At 53.3% G+C, this 20,507-nt stretch overlaps 1 protein-coding gene across 1 annotated transcript in view; it reads left to right on the top strand.

Moving 5' to 3' along the window:
- Positions 1-10,011: 10,011 nt before the first annotated feature.
- Positions 10,012-20,507, top strand: part of IGFN1 (immunoglobulin like and fibronectin type III domain containing 1) — a 35,250-nt gene continuing 24,754 nt past the window's right edge. The window contains exons 1-10 of the mRNA XM_045787699.2: positions 10,012-10,161; positions 12,426-12,474; positions 12,997-13,119; positions 14,251-14,390; positions 15,332-15,431; positions 16,887-16,931; positions 17,213-17,258; positions 17,803-17,974; positions 18,854-18,967; positions 20,095-20,263. Of these exons, the coding sequence (XP_045643655.2) occupies positions 12,468-12,474; positions 12,997-13,119; positions 14,251-14,390; positions 15,332-15,431; positions 16,887-16,931; positions 17,213-17,258; positions 17,803-17,974; positions 18,854-18,967; positions 20,095-20,263 (916 nt within the window). The 5' untranslated portion in view covers positions 10,012-10,161; positions 12,426-12,467. The remainder of the gene's footprint in view (positions 10,162-12,425; positions 12,475-12,996; positions 13,120-14,250; positions 14,391-15,331; positions 15,432-16,886; positions 16,932-17,212; positions 17,259-17,802; positions 17,975-18,853; positions 18,968-20,094; positions 20,264-20,507) is intronic.

Raw genomic sequence — 20,507 nt, 5'->3', positions numbered from 1 at the left:
ATCTTCATCCCACTGGATAATTGTGGGGGCCGCTTGTCTGGTCTCCCTCCTTCTACTCTTGTCTTCCTGAAGTCCGTTTCCAACCCAGCAGCCAGAGTGGTCCTTTCAACACATAAGCCAGATCTTGTGATCCTTCTGCTGAGAACACTGTAGCAGCTGCCCATCTGAGGGTAAAAGGCAAGTCGTTATCATGGCTGATGGCCCTGTGTGATTGACGACCCCTCGCCTCTCTGATAAAATGTCCTACCACTTGCCCTCTGCTCAAGCCACTCCAGACTGACAGCCTCCAGACAGCAAAAGTGGTATTTATTTATTTATTTTTTTAAAGAGTTTATTTATTGATTTGACAGAGAGAGAGACAGCCAGCGAGAGAGGGAACACAAGGAGGGGGAGTGGGAGAGGAAGAAGCAGGCTCTCAGTGGAGGAGCCTGACGTGGGGCTCGACCCCAGAACTCTGGGATCACGCCCTGAGCCAAAGGCAGACACTTAATGACTGTGCCACCCAGGCGCCCCTAAAAGTGGTATTTAAACCTGGGTCTGTCTGATTCAAGGGTCCATGACCCCTCCGCTAATAACATTATCACCCCCTTTTTATAAATGAGGAAACAGATGTTCAATAAGTTTAAGATGAGGCTAGAGTCACATGACTAAGAAATGTGACTATCATTGCAATTGTATCTGTAATTATCTGCATAATTGCAAATCCAGGATAGACCCCCTACCACTTCTTAGTGGGAGATCATAAGTGTCCACCGGTGTAGACCAGGAAATAATACCGTTGGCAATTCAAGTCACTTCCACCATATCAAATTCCCCTCAATTTTTAGTTCTACTGAGCTGTGGTCTTGGTCCTTTACACCTAAGATTACTTTCAACTGATCTCAGAAAGTCAGCCAGGAAATGGAAAGTTTTCTTCCTTCAAATCCTCACACTGCCCACAATGTGGGGATAACTTTTTATCCCCGTAATTTCTGTAAATAAAGCTGCAGCTGGCACCCAGGAAGTCTGAAGATCGTATCTTCTGATCCAGAGCCTCCTTCGGAGACGTCCTCGGGGCCAGGTGCAGGAGAAGCCAGTGAAACCCTTCACTGTATGGTCCGTGGAACTGCTATGGGGGAACAGAAGAAAGCCCATCAGACAAGGTCACCCTGGAGACAACCAAGAGGCTCAGGGCACCATCTCCCACTCATGCGGCTCAGACCACAATCATGCAAAGAGAAGAAATGGGCAAGAGGGTCCCAGAGAGCTTTCTCCAGGATGGAGATGAACACCAGCGTTATTATCTCTAGGATGGACACAAGACTGGACCAAGAAGGGACCTCAGGTCTTCAGGTTCCTGGTTCCATGGAGCGACCATGCTGGTGCTCTGTCAAGTGGTTCCTGATTGAGTTCCTCCAGGGGCACAAGTCAGTCACCAGGCAATAAATCCCTCTTCCGCTTTAGGCATTAATGAGATCCAGCCGGCTCCTGTCAATCTCCCAGGAGCAAACATCTAACAACCTAGGCTGACAGGTGGTCCCCTGGGATACGGTCTATAGCGGAGCCCAGGGACTGCCCGGGGCATTTTCCAGAATTAACTGCCAGGAGGGTGGGAGGCTGGAGAGCTTCAGGAAAAGGAAAGCGTGGACATGCAGGGCGGCATACACTGGGTCCTGAAGTCTCTTGAGGCAGGCTGGGCTTTCAGAAGGAACAGCACCAAAAGGTGTCATTGAGCTAAACAAACCAAGGGGGGTTGTCACCTTTCCTCGTGCCTGGTATCACAGAATTCCTCAGGTGGAATTCCCTTTTCTTTTTTTCTTTTTCTCTCTTCTCTGTCTTCTTCCCTCCCTCCCTCTCTCCTGCCCTTTTTTTCCTTTTGTCTTTTCTGGTTCTCCAGGAGGAAGTTCCGCGGGGGGAATTGGACAGGGATGCAGTCAGGCAGATCTGGATCTTTCTTGTTCTATAAATGGAGAAGCCCAAGTTTTGAGGGGCAAAGAGGCTTGTCTGCCTGGCTCCGTTCCCGGCTCTGCCCCTGTGTCAGTCAAGGCTCACTCGGTGAACTAAACTCACTTCCTCTCTCAATGTCTCATGTCCCCTTTCTGCAAAATGGGGATAAGACAGTTGTGGTATTAAAGGTGCCTATAGGTGGAAGAGCGCAGGGTGGGGTCCAGCACTAAGTCAAGGCTCTTGGTTCCTAGCCTGGTGAAGGTCTTCGCATCCAGCTAATTACTCCATCACTCACTGGACTCTGGCAATGTCTCACACCTCCTGGAACGTTGAATTTGATCTTTGGAAAAGAAATCAAACATGTATCTGGAGCCATGTTTGAGAAATTAAAAGAGTGGGGATCAGTTGTGGGGAAAAACATTTGGAAGAAGTCAAAGATTTGATGTTTATCTAAAACACTAAGATCTCACTCACAGGGTTGGCTTTTCCACCCTGTGTGGGGACAAATGCCTTGTGTAACACCAAACAAATGATTCTTGTAAGCTAAGAATCCTCGTTCTTACATTAGAGTGACTAATGTCCTCCTGTACTCAATGGTTATTTCCTATTGCTGTTCTACTCTTTGAGAATATTTCATTATTTGATGGAGTTTTAACACTTTGCATCTCAAATTCCAGTTGAGTAGCTGAGCCCCCGATTGTTCTTTTTGAACCAAAATCAATAAAGAGAAGTTTGTTTTGACTACTGACTGCAGCTCGTTTGTGTCTTCAAACATTAACCAATTCTCCATCTCTGTCCAAAACTGGGCAGGAGATTAGCGCTGATGACTGTAAGAGTTCGGTAATGATGTGCTTAGGGCTGACAGCAGGACAAGTCACTCTGTTAATCCTTCATCCTGACCCTCAGCTGTCAGCGCCTAACTTTGAGGCTGTGACCTGCCACGTTTCAAACGAGCGGCTCCTGTATCGGTTCTGTCATTCCCAGTGAGTCCCATCCCTGCTTCGAATCTCACCTTTCCCCTTTGGTTAGGGACCTCTCCCTTCCCTATCTTCCGGTTTTATTACACAGAACCATGATAGACATCTTCGTCCTGTCTTTTAATCGGCTCAGTTACCTAGGAGTCTCCAAACACGCCCACTTAAAATCAGGTAGTGGTTGGGGAGTTTCTTGTCTCTCCCCAGCCTTAGGTAAACTATTTGTACATTCTCTGGCAGCGCTGGGGGACATCCTTTCAACAAGTGAATGCCAAGCACTGTTCTCAACTCAGTAAACAAAACAAAATCTCTCTCATGGGGTTTCTATTTCCAATCGAGGAGAGAGCCAATAAACAAATACATAGATTGGATCGATTCAGTATTAATAAACGCTAGCTTCTTAGCATTGGCCAATCAGGGAAGAGGTTCGAGCCAGTGAGAAGGAGTCAGCTTGGCAGAAGCAAGACGGCACAAACAGCTCCCTGCAATGCACAGTGGAGACAGGAAAGTCAAGGAGAGAGTTCAGTGACATCATAACACCAAGGGCCTAGCTCAGTCGCTTGCTGTGGAAGCTTCGTGCGTGCTAGTTTCCATCTCTGTCATGGAGAGCTGCTGTCACAACCAACCGCAACGATGACAGACACCATTTATTGGCGACCTAACAGTGGAGACTATGTCTCCCCAGTCAGACAAGAGTCTCTGAGCTGGGGCTGTGCCTCTGCCACCATGTGGGGAAGGCAGGGGCTACCTCCCTGTCAGAGGACAAGCCCCCTGAGGGCAGGAACGGTCTCCCCTCCAGTACCCAGGGGAGGGTCCTGTCCTCAGGGTTCCTTAAGCAGGAGGCTGACAGGCACCTTTCCTCCCCATGGCTGCATCTTGCAAGGACTTGAAGTACCCAGCAGGCCCCAGCCTAGCTCCCTGCCCAGCCCTCCGCCAGGCCCCTGACTGTGGTGCTCTGCTTTGGCATGCGGCCCCAGGGCCAAGCCACTGGTCGGGGATGGGGTTTCATCCTGAACTTTACCACGAGCTGCATGTGGCCAGGCTGCTGGGAACTTGGGAAGCTGATGCCAGAGTAAGGACAGCTGATCTCAGGGAAGGCGCCATACTGCCCTTGGAACCTGAGGCAGGGGGATTGCGTCATAGGATCTCATCCCCATGGTACTGCTCTCAGCTGGCCAGTGGGTGTGGAGGTTCCCGGGGACAAGTCATACTCCATCTGGGCCTCGATTTCCATCTTGGGAAAACCAGTCCACAAGACCGAGCTTTCCCTGGGTGTGTATCCAAGCTTAGGCACAGGGACTGGGAGTCCCTGTCCCTGCCCTTGGAAGCCCCTAGTTTGATGTGGAAGACACAGCCCTACTCTTGGGGAGTGCCAGTCTAATGGGGGAGATAGGGCCTGGCTTCAGATTTTTTTCCACTCTAATCTAACCAATACATAACACCCAAGAGCTCTTTCTAAACCACAAATATATTATTTCTTTGCCGAAAAACCTCTCCTGGCTCCTCATGCACTCCAAAATAAGGACCAAACTCCACTGCAAGGCACAAAAAGCACTTTATCACCTCCCCGGGTATGAAGCCTGCAAGCTGGCTGGGCCTTTTGGTGAAGGGCTCTGTCCTGCCCTGTCAAGGAATTTGACCTGCCTAAAGGCTCCTTCAAGGGTATGCTAAACTCACGTTTAGCCAGAGCTTTCTCCTGCCTAAAGGGAATGTTTCCTTGCACGGTGGGATGGGGACAGCAAAAGGAGAGCTTCTGACCATCTCCCACCCCCTGAGGCTATGGGTTCAGGAGACACTGCCCTGTGATCGAGCTGCCCTGGGAACAGAGCCCTGTCCAGGGGGACAGTGGGTATGCAGAAAGGTGTCATGGAAGGAGAGATACACTCTGGCCTTTGGGAAATTCCAAGGACTTGGAGGGACACAGAATTTGTGTCCCCAGGACAGGCCTGAGACATGAAAGCTGAGGTGAATTCATGTGGTCACATGGACATGTCACTCAATACGGGTATCACAGGAGGGCAGGAAAGTCACCATTCTAGATGGTGTGGGGGGGTGTGGGTGGAGAATGAATTGGAGGACAAGTGCCAGGAGGCTGCATGGGAGAGAACAAGCCAGGAGGTCAGGGGGGAAGGGTGTTGGTTTGTAGAAAGGCCTTGGACGCCATGAGGAGCTTCGCTTTGGCGCAAGCAGGCTCCTTGCACGGCATGGAGGTTCCCCCAGGCCCAGCCCTGACGGAGTCTGCTTCTCATACAAGAGTCTGAGCCGGGCTGTCCTGTGAGGCTTCCAGGGGCAACTCTAGGGCTTGGGGCTCCCAGCCCGCCTACCCCACTTGGCCTCACGTTCCGGCTCAAGGTGGCTGGTTCCTCCGCCGTGCTGCTGCTTCCCCGGCTCCTCACTTTCTCCTGGACTCAGTTTCTCCACCTGAGAAGAGGGAGTTCAGCTCTGTGTTCTCAGAGTTGCTCCAGGCAGCAATCTGACAGAGAGCTGGGTGAGGATTCCAGGAGCGTGCCCAGATGGGGTCTCCAGTCCTCCCTGTCCCCCCTTCTGCCAGCATAAAGCCTCTTGCTGTGAGGCCCAGGATTGTCAGGGGCACGTGGCGTCGATGCCAGGAGAGCTCTTGGGAAAGATGGTAGGAGGGCGTCTTCTCCCCAGTTGGCTTGCCACCTCTTCCCACAGTGGCCGTAACGGGCTGGGGCTGCCAAGGACACGGAGGTGGGACGCCTTGCTGAAAGCCTAGGGGACCGGTGAAAGGGTGACACAGAGCCCTTTATGAACCCCACAGGTTTCCTCCCCCCTGGTTCCTGCCCCGGGCAGAGCCTATCCCTGGTGGCAGGGATGCTTCTTGAAGGGCTCCCACATTATCTCCCAATGAGCTTTCCTCACGGTCATGGGAGAAACACTGATAGGAGTGAGAGGGATGTTCCTTTCATATTTTTTTAAGCAGAAAGAATTAAGCACTAAGAATTAGCCATTTTATCAACCCTACAATAATCCGTGAAGAGCATGATTACGTTGAGGATAAACGGTTTATGGTCAAAAGAATACAGCCAGGAAGGCTGCAAAAAAAAATTAGATTATATCTAATTCTTCAAGTTCTGAATAGCTGGGCCAGGAGGCAGAAGTGTGATGCAGTCAGAGTGCCTGCTTGACCTTCCTACTCAGTCATTTCCTAGCTGTGTACCTGGGAGGCCGGTATTGAACCGTTCTCAGCCTCAGCTTACTTCTCTGTAAAATAGACATAATAAGGGTCTGCTTCATAGCGCTGATACGCAGCTAAACAAAACGACCCGTGTAATGACGTCACGCAGTATCTCGGGACCCAGTCAGTTTGTGCTGTAATTTGCTGTGATTCGATGAGAGCAGGCGGGCACCTCCGTAAGACAGGCAGCTCTGCGAAAATGCGGCCTTGGAAAGCAGAGCGGGTTCGCCTCCTGGAGCAGGACTTGTTCCTTTACTTGCTCACCGTCTGACTGACACCTCAAGGGAGCAGCTTTCTGGAATGACTTAGTAATTGGGGCTTCTCCCCAATTCACCGCCTTTTGGCAGGTTACGTTCCTCTCCATTAACAACTACTAGTCTGTGGATCTGCTCTGCCTCCCTCCCTTGCAGGGACAGGCCCTGGGGCCGAGGGAGGAGCCCATCTCTGGGCAGGAGGGAGGCGGAGTAGATCTGCTGCTGACTCGTCTTTAAGAGGGCAGATGTAAGTTAAGGTATCGAAAGACCTAGGAGAACATCTGACAGTAGCAAGAGCTCTGTAAGAGTCAAGTACTGCTGTTGTCATTGTGTTGTCGGTGTTCAATGCGCTCAAAGATTCTGGCCAGCTCTCACCTTCTGGGAGGTTCCACACTGCCCCAGTAGACTGATGCCCATCATGGCCTAACCCCTCCTGGAAACAGGAGCAGGGACTCCTCCTGCCCTCTGCTCCCTGCGGGTCCAGAGGACCCCCTTCTGTGACCCTCGGGTCAGCCAGGTCTCCCGGTCTCGACCCTTGCAAATGAGAGGCTTAGCTCCTGACACACATTTCTCTGATGATGAAAGCTGGCTTTGCAAGCGTGAAATTGCCCTTGGGGGTCTCTAGGACCTTCAGTTCCTCAGGCCACATTCCCTCCCTGCAGGTGGGTGAGAAAGACAGGAACAAAGGCTGACCTGTGGGCTGGGCTGGAGACAGGGAGGCATACCAGCCAGGCGGGCAGCAGGGCAGGGGGGTGTAGGTGGTTTGAGAGCGGCCAATGGAAGGGCAGCCCTGACGGTGTCCCAGGGAGGCCGGTGGGAAGCACAGGGAAGGAGACTGTCTGCCCCCACCCCACTCTCTCAGTTCCATCTTCCTGGGTAAGGACTGGTGGGAACGGAGTACTGGGCCCTAGCCCTAAGCTCAGAAAGAGGTCTAAATCCTTGAAGCCATCCCCACAGGGCAGTAGGTGGCCTTCTACCTTTCTGGAGAGTCCAGCTCTGTTGGTGACATTGTGTGTGCGTGTGTGTGTGTGTGTGTGTGTGTGTGTCTTTGAGTAGAACCATGCCCTCCCAGCCCATCTACCTGGACATCAGCGGGAACAAGAGAGGACATGGTGAGTGTCTTCAGGGGCTTGCCCAGCTGGAGCAGAGCCGTTCTTCACACCAAGACATAGAGACAGTAGCAGCCTACGAATGAAGTCAAATTCTCTCCTGAGTCACATGAAATTACCCTGCTTTCCAAGTCCACAAGGCCTTGCCCATGGAACCCACTCAGCAAGTCAGAGAACTCCAGAAGATTCAAGTTGGCCAGGATCTCAGAGATCATCCCACCCGATCCACGCCATGGGGAGTAAGAGGGCACCCAGAGGAAGGCCTGTATGGGGCCTGAGCCTCTTGGCCTCTGCCACATAATAATGCATTTCCCTCTTGTGGGGACAAGGGGGCAATAATAAATTTTTATCATTTCACTACCCGAAGTCACTGAGCCTTTCCCATAAGACACTGTGAGAGAATGAATATGCATAAATCCTGCCCAGAGCTCTTCCGATATGGATAGTCCCTTAATAATGAAGGCCAAAACTTGTTCCTTTATCTCCCAAAGAAAAAGCCTATCAGGAGGTGTAATAAGATTACGTTATAGAGAGAGGTGGTGTGAAAATTTTAACCACTGGATAAAATGGGCACTGGGAAAGATCACTGGGGAATAGTCAGAACACTCTATCATTGGCTTGAATGGTAGGTAGCCAGAAAATTCCTTAAAGGGGCTGGGCTGTGGGCTGGGCACCCCCATGTCACCCCCTTTGTTACCTACTGCCAATTCCAAGGAGCAATACCAGTGTCTGGCCCGGGATCTTTCATACCATTGAGGATTCTTACCTTCAGGCAGATGGCTGAACATGCCAGGCTTAGCTAAATATTACTGGGCATTCCATCTGATAAAGGATAAAGGATAAAAAACAGAGGACAGAGGTTGGGTGAAAACCATTTGACCCATTTTAGTTGCTTGGAGTCCTGAAATTTCCATCTTACTGCAATGAGAGGGATTCAAGTATGGAACAGTGCAGAGCAAAGAGGCAGGCCTACTGTGGTCTTCCGGCCATCCCCAGGCCTCAGGAAAGAACCTACCAGCTACTTGGGTGCCAACGGAGGCTTGTAAAATGCTGAAGGGCTCTGTATTGGGCCATGTTCCCCGCCTGCCTCTTCCCCTCCTGGGACGATGGAGCATTGTGGCTCAGAGGGTCTCCTGCAGCCTAGGGCCCCACTATAAGAGAGAACACCTTGCATTTATCGGACCAGCCTCTTGGGAGCTGGACTCCGGCCTCTCACTCCCACCCTCCTTCGTTCCTTTTCTGCCCTGCACCAGAATGAATTTCTAAAAACACAAACTGGATCCCATCACTCTTCCAGATTAAATAAACCTCAATAGCCCTTAAGACAGAGATCAAAACTCTTCAATGGCTTCTCAGGCCTACTTGTCCAAGCTCAGCTCATGTCGCTCTTGCCCTTGGTCTCTGAGCTCCAGCTCTACCAGCCCCCTGGAGGCTCTAGTTCTTTGGAGAACATGCTGCAGTTTATAACTGGCTCTTTACCATGCATCTGACCCATGAGACTGTAAGCTCCAGGAGGGGAAGGCCCTGTTGTCTGCTTACCTTTGTATTCCCAGTGCCTAACACAGTGCCAGACCCAGGACCTGACACAGGGTAGGTGTTCCACACATATTTATTGACCCAGTGTCAGACCCAGCCTCTGACACCTAGAGTTAGAAAAACACAGGGGGGACACACAAATATACGTGCATGTGTGCACGTGCACACACACACACGCACACCCTGGAGTGGAAGAGGTCAAACCTGTCCCTTCTCAGAGCACACGCAGAGGTAGCTTCTATAGAATTCGCAATGTGCTAATGAGTACGTGTCAACATCCAGTGGCGTCCCTTTGAAGGTGGCTCTTTCAAAGCAGACCAGGTGGCCTTCTCGTCTCGTCTCCTGGGCCTTGCTTCGCCTCCACATGCCTTAAGAAAATCTGTTAGCTGCAGCCATCCTATCCCCAATTCCCATCTCCCATCCACACATCCTCAAAGACCCAGCCATTTGCCTGCCACTTTCAGCCCCCAGCCCAACTAGCCAGACCCCCCCCCACCTTCTATCCCAAGAAAGCTCACCTTCTCCCAGAAGGCCTCCTGGCTGAACGACCCCCAGGGTCTCCCCCTGCTCCCCCTGCTCCTCTCAGGGGAGTGCACCCCCACAGCAGAGCCTTTGGGATCACGCCCTTCTGTCTACTTCCCGAAGTTTGTTGCCTGTTTGGTGCCACTTTGGGTTGTGATTCCCAAGAGGTCAGGGGCTTTATGTATTTGTGTGACTTATGGTGTCAAGGGTCTCAAGGGTTCAGCTTAGCTGCAAAATTAGGGCTTTGGATGATGTACCCCACCCCTGCTAAAAGGGGTTATCTAAATGAGGCAACATGGAACAAACCTAACCAAGCCAATTTAGTCAAGACCTTACAGCTTTGCAAACTGAGGAGCTGGATGAGCTAATGTCACAGGACCCTTCTGTCTCTGAGCTCCTCAGAGGCTAGGGCATTAACCCTGGGGCAGGGGCCCTGCCCTGCCAAGCCTGGGCTAGAGCAGGAGGAGGGAGGCGGGGTGAGTGGGAGGGGCAGAGGGAGCCTGGGGAGTCCGCAGTGACCTACATCTGCTCCCAGCACTGCCTGTCCACCAGCAGTCCATTCAGAGTCTCTGGCAGTACGCAGCAGCTGGAAGCAGGGAGGAGGGAGCAGACAGGAGGCTGGAGGTCGGCAGTGTACCCAGGTAAGTAGGCACTGCGCACCTGGCTGCCCACCCAGGGCAGAGCAGGGCAGAAATGGAGATGCTGGAATGCTCTCTAACTTTTCTACTCAGGAAGGGGCAACAGTAGGCATGAGATCAGCCTGGGGAACATTTAGCTGTAAACAGCTGATTACACGATGGGGCGAAAGTACAGTCCCCTCTAAATGACCCCAGGATATTTGGAAGAGAGAATTTCAGTGAGTCCTGTCCGGGTGGTTCTGTCCTGGCTGATCTTCCAGGCACTGTTTGGCTTAGAGTATGAAATGATGACCAGGTTAAAAATCTGACTAGCTGTCTAGAATGAGGACCTCAGGTCTAGGACTTTACATCTTGATTAATAACATGGTCAAAGCAATTGAAACAAACCCCTCATTTGGCTCTTCCTGCCTCAACCCTACCAGTTTGGAAGGTGGGGGCAGCAGCTACCCAGAGGCGCAAGATGACAGCAGGTGGGGGCAGGGGGTGGGGGGCTGTGGGTCCTGGGACCAGAAGACACTGCCCCAGGGGGCCAGGGCGGAGAGTCATGGTGGGGTAGACCGAACTGAGGACACAGCTGTTGTTTGGTGCTGAGAAAAATTAGGATTTCTTCTCAAAAGAGGGAATGAACCATAGGAAGAGTATTCATTTCCTTCCCCATCCCCTCTGATTGAGACCATATCCCTCTAGTCTCCAACCAAGCAGACTGCTTGCCTATTTGTCACTAACCTTGTCCCAAATCTGACTTCCTGGAGAGAATGGAGGTCTAGAGGGCAAGATGGCTTGACATCAGACCCTAAGTTCCCGGAGGGGTCTGCTTCTCTCTCCCTTCTCAGCTGGGACCCGTAGGCAGGAGGCTGGAGGGAGAGCAACCATGTTAGCATTCCACTTCATGTGTGGTGAACGGCAGAGCAAGTGACTGAGAGCTGGTGGTGAGGCTGATGGGGGTGATGAGGAAGAGGAAGAGGACGACTAAGGTGTCCGTGTTAAATTCAAATTACTCCGGGGCAGGTGCCAGATGATGTACTGGGGAACGGGTGGGACGCAGACCCCTGCAGCTCCCGCCACCCGCAGTCAGCTGCGTTCTCCTCCACGGGCGGCCGCTCTCCATCCTCGCCCTCCCTCCTGACTCCCTGCTGCGCAGCGGCTGTGGCCCTGTGACCGCTCCAGAACGCAGCTGGCGCGCCATGGCATTCCTGCGCACTGGGGGGCAGCCGCTGGGCTGTAGATGGGACACCTTGAGGCCAGAAGTGCCAGTGGGTGGGCAGTTGTGAAATGCAAGTGTCAGTTGGAGGGAGGAATTTGCTCTGTCATGTGTGATTCTATCCTGAACACAAGGCTTTTTGAGCAGGGAACGGCATCTTCAAAATGGAACCCATTGGCCATGGGCCAACCGCACAGGAGGTGGGAATGTTGGAGAACTCTTTCAAGACATCCCCCTTATCCCCCTCCAATTCATGGCTCTCATCAAGGCTCTCATCTCAGCCCAGAGCCAAGTCCCCTCTCTCCCCGCCGTGGCACTCCCCAGCAGCCATGATGGAAGGATGCAACTGTGAGAAAATCAGGGGGAGACAGTGGTGATGATGGTTAGGAGAAGCTGAAGGGCATTTTTGTTCACCTGACGCTATAACTCACTGGCTTCAGAAGGGAGTTGATGGATTTATGAGGATCCTGTCAGCCTGGGTCAAGAAGAACTAAAGAACAGCCAACTCAGGGATTCTCCCCCACAGACCCGGTGATCAGAAGGATTCCAGATTGGTTGAGGGTGGGAAATAGAAGACTGCCGGGCCCTGCTAGAAAATCTCAGAGTCGGGGTTGGAGCCAAGAGTCCCGGAGAATATCCCTGGAAAACGGATATGCCACAGTTAAGAGGGGGTAGGCTGCAAAACCGCTAAAGAAATCCTAGATGCCAGGCGTTGGATTTCCTGAGGTTTGGGGAGGCTGTGTCTCACCCTCAGGCCTGGGGACCCACCCGAAGGCCAGGCCACTAGCCTAGGCTGCAGGCTCAGCCCCATGGGCTCTGTTACCTGGGAAAGGTAACACCAAGCAGCAACCTACCCTCTCTCCTTGTCTCATGGAAATCGGTTTTGCTGGGGCAGCGACTGGCAGGACACCAATCAGTACCACTAGGTGGGGTTAGACAAGCTCTCAGGGGGCAGCAACTCTACCCAGCTGCCATGCCAGAGACCAGCCAATGAACGGATGGCATGGGGGAGGTGGGGTGAGACGAGTCTACGCCTCTCATAAGCAGTTCTGTCTTCTGTTCTCAGGAGATCAGTTGCACCCGCAGTAACCAAAGAGGCACCCAAACTATGGCAGGTGAGAAAAGAGCTGACCTCCCCTCCCCTCCCCTGTCCTAGTCCTTCATTGGTGCTCCTCATGGGGTGGGGATGAGAGAAGGATAGGGCTCAGAGATCTTTGCAAACTCACCCCGTCTCTTTGTTTTTTCCAGTCTTGGCTTTTAACTTGTTTTCCTGAATAAAGGATGCACAGCGACCCCCCCGCCCCGTCCTGCCCTCCCCCCGCCCCCGCAGAGCCCCTTCCCATTCTCCCTTCTCTGGCTTTACCCCAGTGATGCTCCCGGGGTCTTCCCTGGGTGCCCCCTGCCCCACTTCCCAGGGGCTCCATTCACACTGCTGGAGGACGACTGCCCAATTCCACTAGAAAATTCAAAAGCCCTGCTCACAGGCAGGAGCTCAGAGAGTCGATCCCGCCCAATGGTGGGATGGTAAGGAGGGGCTCGTGTTCCTTGGGTGCATGCGTCAGAGCGCCATTGTGTTAAAGGGCCACCCATGAGGAAGAGTAGGGAGGGTTCATCTCTGTTTCTCCCACCTTCTCCAGAGAAGCCCCTCAAGAAGTCCGCCCTTTATGGGGTGAAAATCCTGCAGCTGGTGGAGGAGATCCCCGAAGGCTGCAGCACACCGGACTTCCAGCAGAAGCCTGTCGCCTTGGCTTTGCAGGAAGGTGAGACCTGGGAGGGGAGCTGCTGAGAGTCTGCACAGTGGAGGGGGCTCGGCCCCGTCCTTCCCAGCCTGCCTCCCAGCCCCCATGTCCAACACCAGGCTACACCATGTCTCCCTCTACTTGTGGGGTGCCTGCCTGCCTGCCCGGGTCCCCAGAAGGGCCAGGGACCTGAGGGGCAGAATGAGCAAAGGAAGTGAAGACATATTATGGTATGCTGAAACAAGAAATATTTGGGAACAAGGGTGGGGGATGCTTACTGGGGAGAGGGAGAGGAGGTGGTGTTTCCTAGCTCCCCTCCCCTCTCCCGCCTCTGAGCAGCCAATGTAGACACTGTTAAAATGAGGTTAATTTGGGCCACATGAGAAAAGTGCCCAGGAAAGCGATGGGAGCAAAGACTTTTGGGGGAAGGGGTGAGAATTGGTGTTCTTTTCCCAGCGCAAGTTCCTATGATACCTTGCAATTTACATCATTTTGGTATAAGAAAAAGAATGGCACTTTATTTTTCTAAATCTGACTCTAAGTTCTCACTCAAAATACAAGGGTCATGAGCACTTGTCTTTCATCACTGGGGAGGGCCCTTGGGTCTTCACTCTACACTGCTCTCTATGGAGATGTTCCTGGCAGGAGCCCAAGGAATTTCTTGAGGGTAGGCAGCTCCCAGCCTTCCATGCCAAACATGGAGCTTGGGCTCTTTCTGAGGCTGGAACCCTGTGTCTCGGGATCATCCGCCTTAAAAGTGGACATGGAACCCCCAAAAGACTCGTCCCCTTCCCAGTCTTGGGAGAGTCCTTCAGACTCCTCCCTCACCTACTTGCAAAGAAACGCACCCTTCCACCCCAAGCCCTGCTCGCCTCCCCCTCCACCGTGGACGGTCCAGCCGCATGTTTTCCTCAAGGAGCCCACACTCTGTGATACAGAAGGCAGGTGGGGATCTATCTTCTGGATGCCTGGAAACTGCTGCTCTCTGCCTGGCATCATAAGAGTCCTTGAGTCAGGGCACCAAGGCCTGACGACCTTCTTGGAATGGGCAGTCGAAATACCTAGAGCAGTGAAAATAACAAAGTCTCAATAAAGTATACTCTTAGCCCTCCCCCAGGCTGCCAATCTTTTGACTGCCTTTTCCTGCCACAGGGAAAAATGCCATCTTTCGGGCCCTGGTGTGTGGGGAGCCCAAACCCAAGGTGCATTGGCAGAGCACCAAAGGTAACCTCAGTAACTCCAGCAAGTACCAGATCTCCTCCTTCCCAGGCAGCAAGGAGCATGTGCTACAGGTAAGGTCTGCAGCTCGCCCCCTGACCCAGGTCTATGCATCTCTCCCTGCCCCCTTGAAGGTCTCCTTGGCAGCCTCCAAGCCCCAGAGCAGCAGGAGATGTTCCCAGTTGGAGGTGAGCCTGCTCAGCTCCATCCTGTGGCTCCAGGTGTCCTGAGCCAGGTGTGCACCTGCCAGGCTCACAGGCACCTCTGCTGATAACCTGGCAGGTGGCAGAGGCTGGAGCTTAAGAACTCAAGCTCTGGAGGCCAATGGCCCGGGTTCCAATCCCAGGCCCACCACCTTGGCCTTGGGAAAGTTCCTTACTTCTCTGTACTTCTGTTTCCTCATCTGTGACATGGGGGTAGTAACAGTACTTACTTTATGGTGTTGTCATGAATATGAAAAGTTTATGTAAAGTATCTCGCCAGTGTCTGTCCTCTAGTGAGCATTCTATCCCCACCGGCCAATATTAGTAATAATCAGAGCTACCAGTCACAGAACACCTACTATGCGTGTGCTGGGCCTCGGGCTAAACATTTGACACAGATGGTATCATTTACTCCTGACCATTCACTACTTTTGGAGGCATTATTATCCTCACCTTATACGAAACTGAGGTTCAGAGAGGTTAAGTAATTTCCCCAAGGTCCCACAGACCCTAATACATGACAGAGACGATCCGCAGTCCCAGATCCATCTGACCCAAAGAAGCCAGCTCTTTCTGCAACACCACATCGGCTCTGCTGGCAAAGAGGCCCTCCCCCCGCCTGCCCACGGTACATCTGCCCTCCGTCATGATCCCGCTTTCTGTTTTGGGGTCCGACTTCCCTGATGAAGACTGTGAGCTCTCCGAGGGAAGGGCCGTGTCTTATTTATCTTGATACACCTCTAGCCGCGTCTAGTAAGTGGAGGAAGGGGGTGGGTGCTAGCCCTGTCCCCCTGGCCCGGGCCTCTCTGCAGATCAACAAGCTGACCGGTGAGGACTCGGACCTGTACCGCTGCACGGCGGTGAATGTCTACGGCGAGGCCACCTGCTCCACGAGGCTCCTGGTCATTGAAGGTGGGCTCGTCCCCCTCCCCTCATCCTGTCTCATCAGTGCTTGGGGTGCTGGCCCTGGCTTTCTCCTCAGAGAGCCCTCAGAGGCCTCAGAGGCTGGGCAGCTGGTGGGGTGAAAGGAGAGAGGGACAGCAAGGCTGCTGCTGCATCTGTGCCAGGGCCCTTGGCTTCACCCTCTTACACGCCAACGCCGCGTGTGGCCTAAAAGGTGCACACTCAGCAGATGTCCCGCTGCAGACGCCCTGACTGATATTCTCTCAACCCTGTGGCATGAGGGCAGGACCACGAGGTTGGTTTCTGGTCCTGAACCTTCTGCTCACTCCTTCCATGGGCTTTGTTTTCTTCTCCGGGCCCCAGTTTCTCCACTGTACAAAGGATACCTCGTACAGGCGTATGTCAGAGATGGCAAACCAGCAATATGAAGGCTAAATCCTGTCTCGGATGTGTGTGTGTGTGGGTGGGGGGGGTTGTTTATTTTCACTCGCACAGTGCTTCCAAATTTTAAATTAACCATTGACATAAAATAACGGGGAAGGGACATCTCTCTTGAGAAAGCAGATCTAGTCTTTCAATTGGTTATGCTTTTGCCTACGAGTAACAGAAAACCTTACTACGAATAGCCCAAGAAATAAAGACACTTGATTATGTCACATGATAACAAGTCCTGAGGTTGGAGTCCAAGGCTCAAACCACAACTCAGCGCTGTCACGGGACAGCCAGACACTTCCTGTCTCCCTGAGCTGCCACCCAAAGATGCTGGCATATAGCCTGACGGTCATAAGACGGCTGCTGCCGATCCAAACTGAATCCACGTTCAAGGTGGGAAGAAGGGGAAAGAGGTGGCCCCAGGTACAGCTGGCCCTTTAATCAAGAAAGCAAAAGCTTTCTCCGAAAGTCCTTGGAGACTTCTGTTTACAACTTATTGACCAGAACCGCGTCACACACCACTCCTGGTGGCAAGGGAAGCTGGGAAGGCAAGGATTGAGCTTTTCCAGGCTCCTTCCTCCTAGTGGGAGTAGGTGATGAGGACGAGGACGGGGAATGGCTGCAGGATCAGTCACACAGCAGGGTCGGTCTTTCTGGGCAACACTCAGCCTGTACCCTGAAATGGCAGCTCCCGGGGGGCATGGGAGAGCCGCTCCCCCTGCAGCCAGCCACAGTCGCTGCACGCATTTGTGCCACCCCCCACCCCTGCAGATGCATCAGCAGACCTCCCCTGCATGTGATGATAATCAGGTCAGCTCCACCTCAGTCACGCTAAGGCTCTGGGCATCACAGCTCGTGACGGACAGACCCTCCGCCCTGCTCATTCCTCTTGCCGAGCTGTTGCCTTGCCCTTGTGGACAGTGGGGAGGACAGGGCTGTGGCACTCAGTTCGTTTCCAGAAGCCCATCAATGCGTCTCACTTCTCTCCCTATCTGTCTACATTAATTCCCTCCTCTCCTCCTGATGGTCCAGTCGGCTTTCGGAAGAATCGGAAGAGGCACAAGGAACCCCAGGAGGGTAGGTGGAAGGGTTGCCAGAAATCTTGGGTTTTGGGGAATGGGCTACTCCTTGCCTGGTGCTCCCGACTTGGCCAAGCCCCTACCAACACCTTATGGATCATCACCAGTCCACAGAACAGCACCTTTCAAAAGCTCGGTTGTCAGCCATGGACCACAGGTCCTCAGATTGCCCCCCTCCCCCCCACACCCCTCCCAACTCCTACTGCCACAGAAAAGCCCTGCATTAGCCCCTTGGAATCCCACCCTGGGCTTGGGGCCTCATTCCTGCTCCTTTTCTAGATCTCAGGAAGGAGCTGATGGACTACCGATATCTTCTGAAAAAGAGGTGGGTCTGGGCCTGTCCAGGGGCAGGGCTGAAGTCTCCCCAGCTACCTCCATGAGCAAGCGGGGCTCAGTTCTCCCTGCACTGGCTAGGAAGCTACACTGCAGGTAGCCAATGGGAGGAGGGAAGAGAGTTCGGCTGCCTTGAAGCTCTATGTCCTTGAACGAATCACCTCTCCTCTCTGGGTCCTGACTCACTCGTTTGTGAAATGGGGTGCTCCACTAGAACAAGGATTTTTTTTTTTTAATCTTACAGTAACAGAATAATCTGCACCCCCCATCCTTCTCAGCAATCCACAACACAAGGTGTTAGGAGCAGAGTTTCTCCCCTGAAAGTTTGCACTTTGGGGGGAAGGCCGCCCCTGCCCATGTCTGGGTCCATCGTGTACCAACAGTGCTCAGTCCCAGAGCCCAGCCTCCCTGTCCCTTTCTTCTAGTGCAGAGAGAGCAGCTCCCCACAGCCTCTCAGGGTGCCAGGCCCAGGGGACCAGCTCCTGGGGCTCCGGCTGGGCTCCCCTGGCCTCTGACCTGCCCGCCCTGCTCCCCAGGGCCCCGCCTCCCAAGAAAAAGGTGGACATGGAGCAGGTGTGGCAGCTGCTGATGACTGCCGACCGCAAGGACTACGAGCGGATCTGCCTGAAGTACGGCATCGTGGACTACCGCGGCATGCTGCGCAAGCTGAAGGAGATGCAGAAGGAGCGCGAGGACAAGATGGCGCAGGTACCCTCGCGGGCCGCGGCCCGGTGCCTCGCGGGCGCCCCCACCTGGAGCTGGGCCTAGCACGGGGCGGCCCGCATCCTGCTCCCGGGGCCGTGTGTCGCCAAGGACCCAGGCCTCCAGGCAACGTTTTGGCTTTTAAATCTGGCTCAAATACTAAAATCTGGAGCATTGGGAAAGTTCGGGCCTCCATGTCTTGGGTTCCTTATGTGTAAAATGTGTGTTATAGTTGTACCTGCCCCTTAGGATCAGGGAGAGGATGAACTAGAGAAGGTACTTCAAGCACTTGGCCTAGTTCCTGACGCCTGGCAAGGGCTTCCTGTCCGCTGTCATCCTCCTCAGACCTTGGATACCTGTCTTATTTTTAAAGGCTTCCAGTGGAGGGCATTCCGCCGTTGCCTGCTTATCTCAGTGTCTTATAAACTGTATAGGAAGTTCTTTCCTGGGTCTAACCTAACTATAGCATTAGTCTAGTTTGTCTTCTGGAAATGCAGAACAACTAGTTTTCACCATCCTGAAAATAGTATTTTATCATCTCGACAGTGGCTCATCAAACATCCTGGGACTCAGTTTTCTGTCCTCCAAGCTTTCTCATTGACCTTAACACAGGGCTTTGCCCACAGTAGGCGCTCAACTAATTTTTATTGGCTGGAATAGCAGATGAACCGAAATGCCCTACCATGTTCTCAGAGCACCTGACACCCGGGGTCCCTTCTCACTTTGCTGCCTGACCTGATGTCTCGTCTTGGAAAATTTCTTCCCACCTGTAAAATGGGCAAATGCATGCTCGAGTGGGACATGGTGGGGGGCTGGGGTCCAAGGGTCTGGAGTGCTCCGAAGAGAGAGCTCAGAGAGATCCCCTGGGGCATTTGTCTTCCCTAGTACCTCAACGCCGTCTCCAACTTGAGACACATCAGGGTCAGCAAGGAGGGGGTCGCCACATTTGATCTGGAGCTGGATCTCAAGTATGCCGGGAGCAAGATTTACCTGTATAAGGTGAGGCTGGAGGAGTCATTGAGGAGGGAGGGAGCTGGCAGGGATGCTGCTAGTCCTGGGGATGGAACTATGGGTCCCATGGATGCCCCTCTGGGAGCAAGTCGAGTACGCAGATGGTGAGTCCTGCATGCCCTGGAACTCCTGATTGGAGGGAGGTCAAACTTTGGTGTAGACATTTCAGACTCCTCTTACCTCTCACTGAGCAACCAGGTTCTCCAGCCAGGGCACCAGGGGTAAAAAGAGGATTCTGAGAAAGGGCCCCCCTGCCCCCCTGCATCCATTTCTATGCTCTAGCTGATCCTGCTGCCTGTCACGGTCTTCCCTCGGGATCCACACGGCTATTTCCCTCCCCCGCAGCCGGACGTCCCCTGACCACCCTGTGTGACACTGCTGTGTTCCCCCAGCCACATCCCGCATCCCTGAATCCGTATCCTCCTCTCTCTTTTCTTTTTTCCCTTATTCTATCTCTTTCTAATATACATTATATTATCTTATGGTATGTGTTATTTGTCTGTGTCCTTCCTGGAATTTGAGCTCCGGGGTGGGGGTGGGGGGCAGAAATCTTTGTTTTTTTCACGGATAAGCCCCAAGTACCTAACCCAGTGCCTAGTACACAGTGGGCAGCTGAAGGCGAGCTGTTGTTAATACCTGGCAAGGGGCAAATTTATCTAGGCTTTAGTTAAAGGGGGCGCGTGCATGGATCGCTGGGTGTCGTGGAGCCCTGAAGATACCCGACAGTACTCTCTCATTCCCCTCTGAGAATGACTGTGCTGGGGCCCCTAGGGCCCTCAGTGTTGCCTCCTTGCCCCCTGGCAACTCCGTGGCGTTGCTTGGATAGTTGCTCTACTCAGTCTGAGCTGAGGTCTCCCACTCTCAGGTGTCTCTTGTGTGGCAGAGTCAGGGACCCTCCTAGTGTGGTATTCCTTCACCTCACACTCCCTGTTCTCCAGGCCTCCGAGCCCTGCTCTCCACCCCCTCCCCGGCCCCCCTCCCCATCCCCTCGGTGGTTCCTGGAATGTTGTCTGGTGCCTGGGCCAGTGGGAGAAAACTGCCAGAGTGGGGTTGCGGCAGGAGGTGCTGGGGACCCGCTGAGGCCCTGAGCCTCCCTCTTCCTTTCTCGGACTCAGGATGGTGAAATGGTCCCCTACGGCTTTGACAACCAGACCAAGCACTGTCTGCGGCAGCTGGGGAAGCGCTACCAATTCCAGATCCGGGACCTGCAGCCCGAGGACGCCGGCATTTACCAGGTCAAGGTCGAGGATGCAGAGATCTTCTCCACGGAACTGGATGCTAGTGGTGGGTGCTCTTCCCCTGCGGAAGTTGGAGTGGAGGAGATCGGGGGGGGGGGGTAATAAATGTGATATGCGCCCCCCCCCCGGCCTTGCAAAGACTGTGAGGGAGAGGAATGCACACCCAGGTGGTTAAACTGAAATGATCTCTGCTTTCCAAAAGTCTTGGTCCGAGCTCTGTGTTCTCTTGATGCTGAGCTGCGCTGTCCTGAGTTCCAGCCGCAGACATGCCATGTCCACACCATGACCCT

The sequence above is a fragment of the Ursus americanus genome, chromosome 2 (genome assembly GCF_024610735.1).
Source record: "Ursus americanus isolate L20-20 chromosome 2, mUrsAme1.1.p, whole genome shotgun sequence".
NCBI lineage: Eukaryota > Metazoa > Chordata > Mammalia > Carnivora > Ursidae > Ursus > Ursus americanus.
Note: the sequence above shows the minus strand (reverse complement) of the source record. Positions and strands in the feature narration are given on the sequence as shown.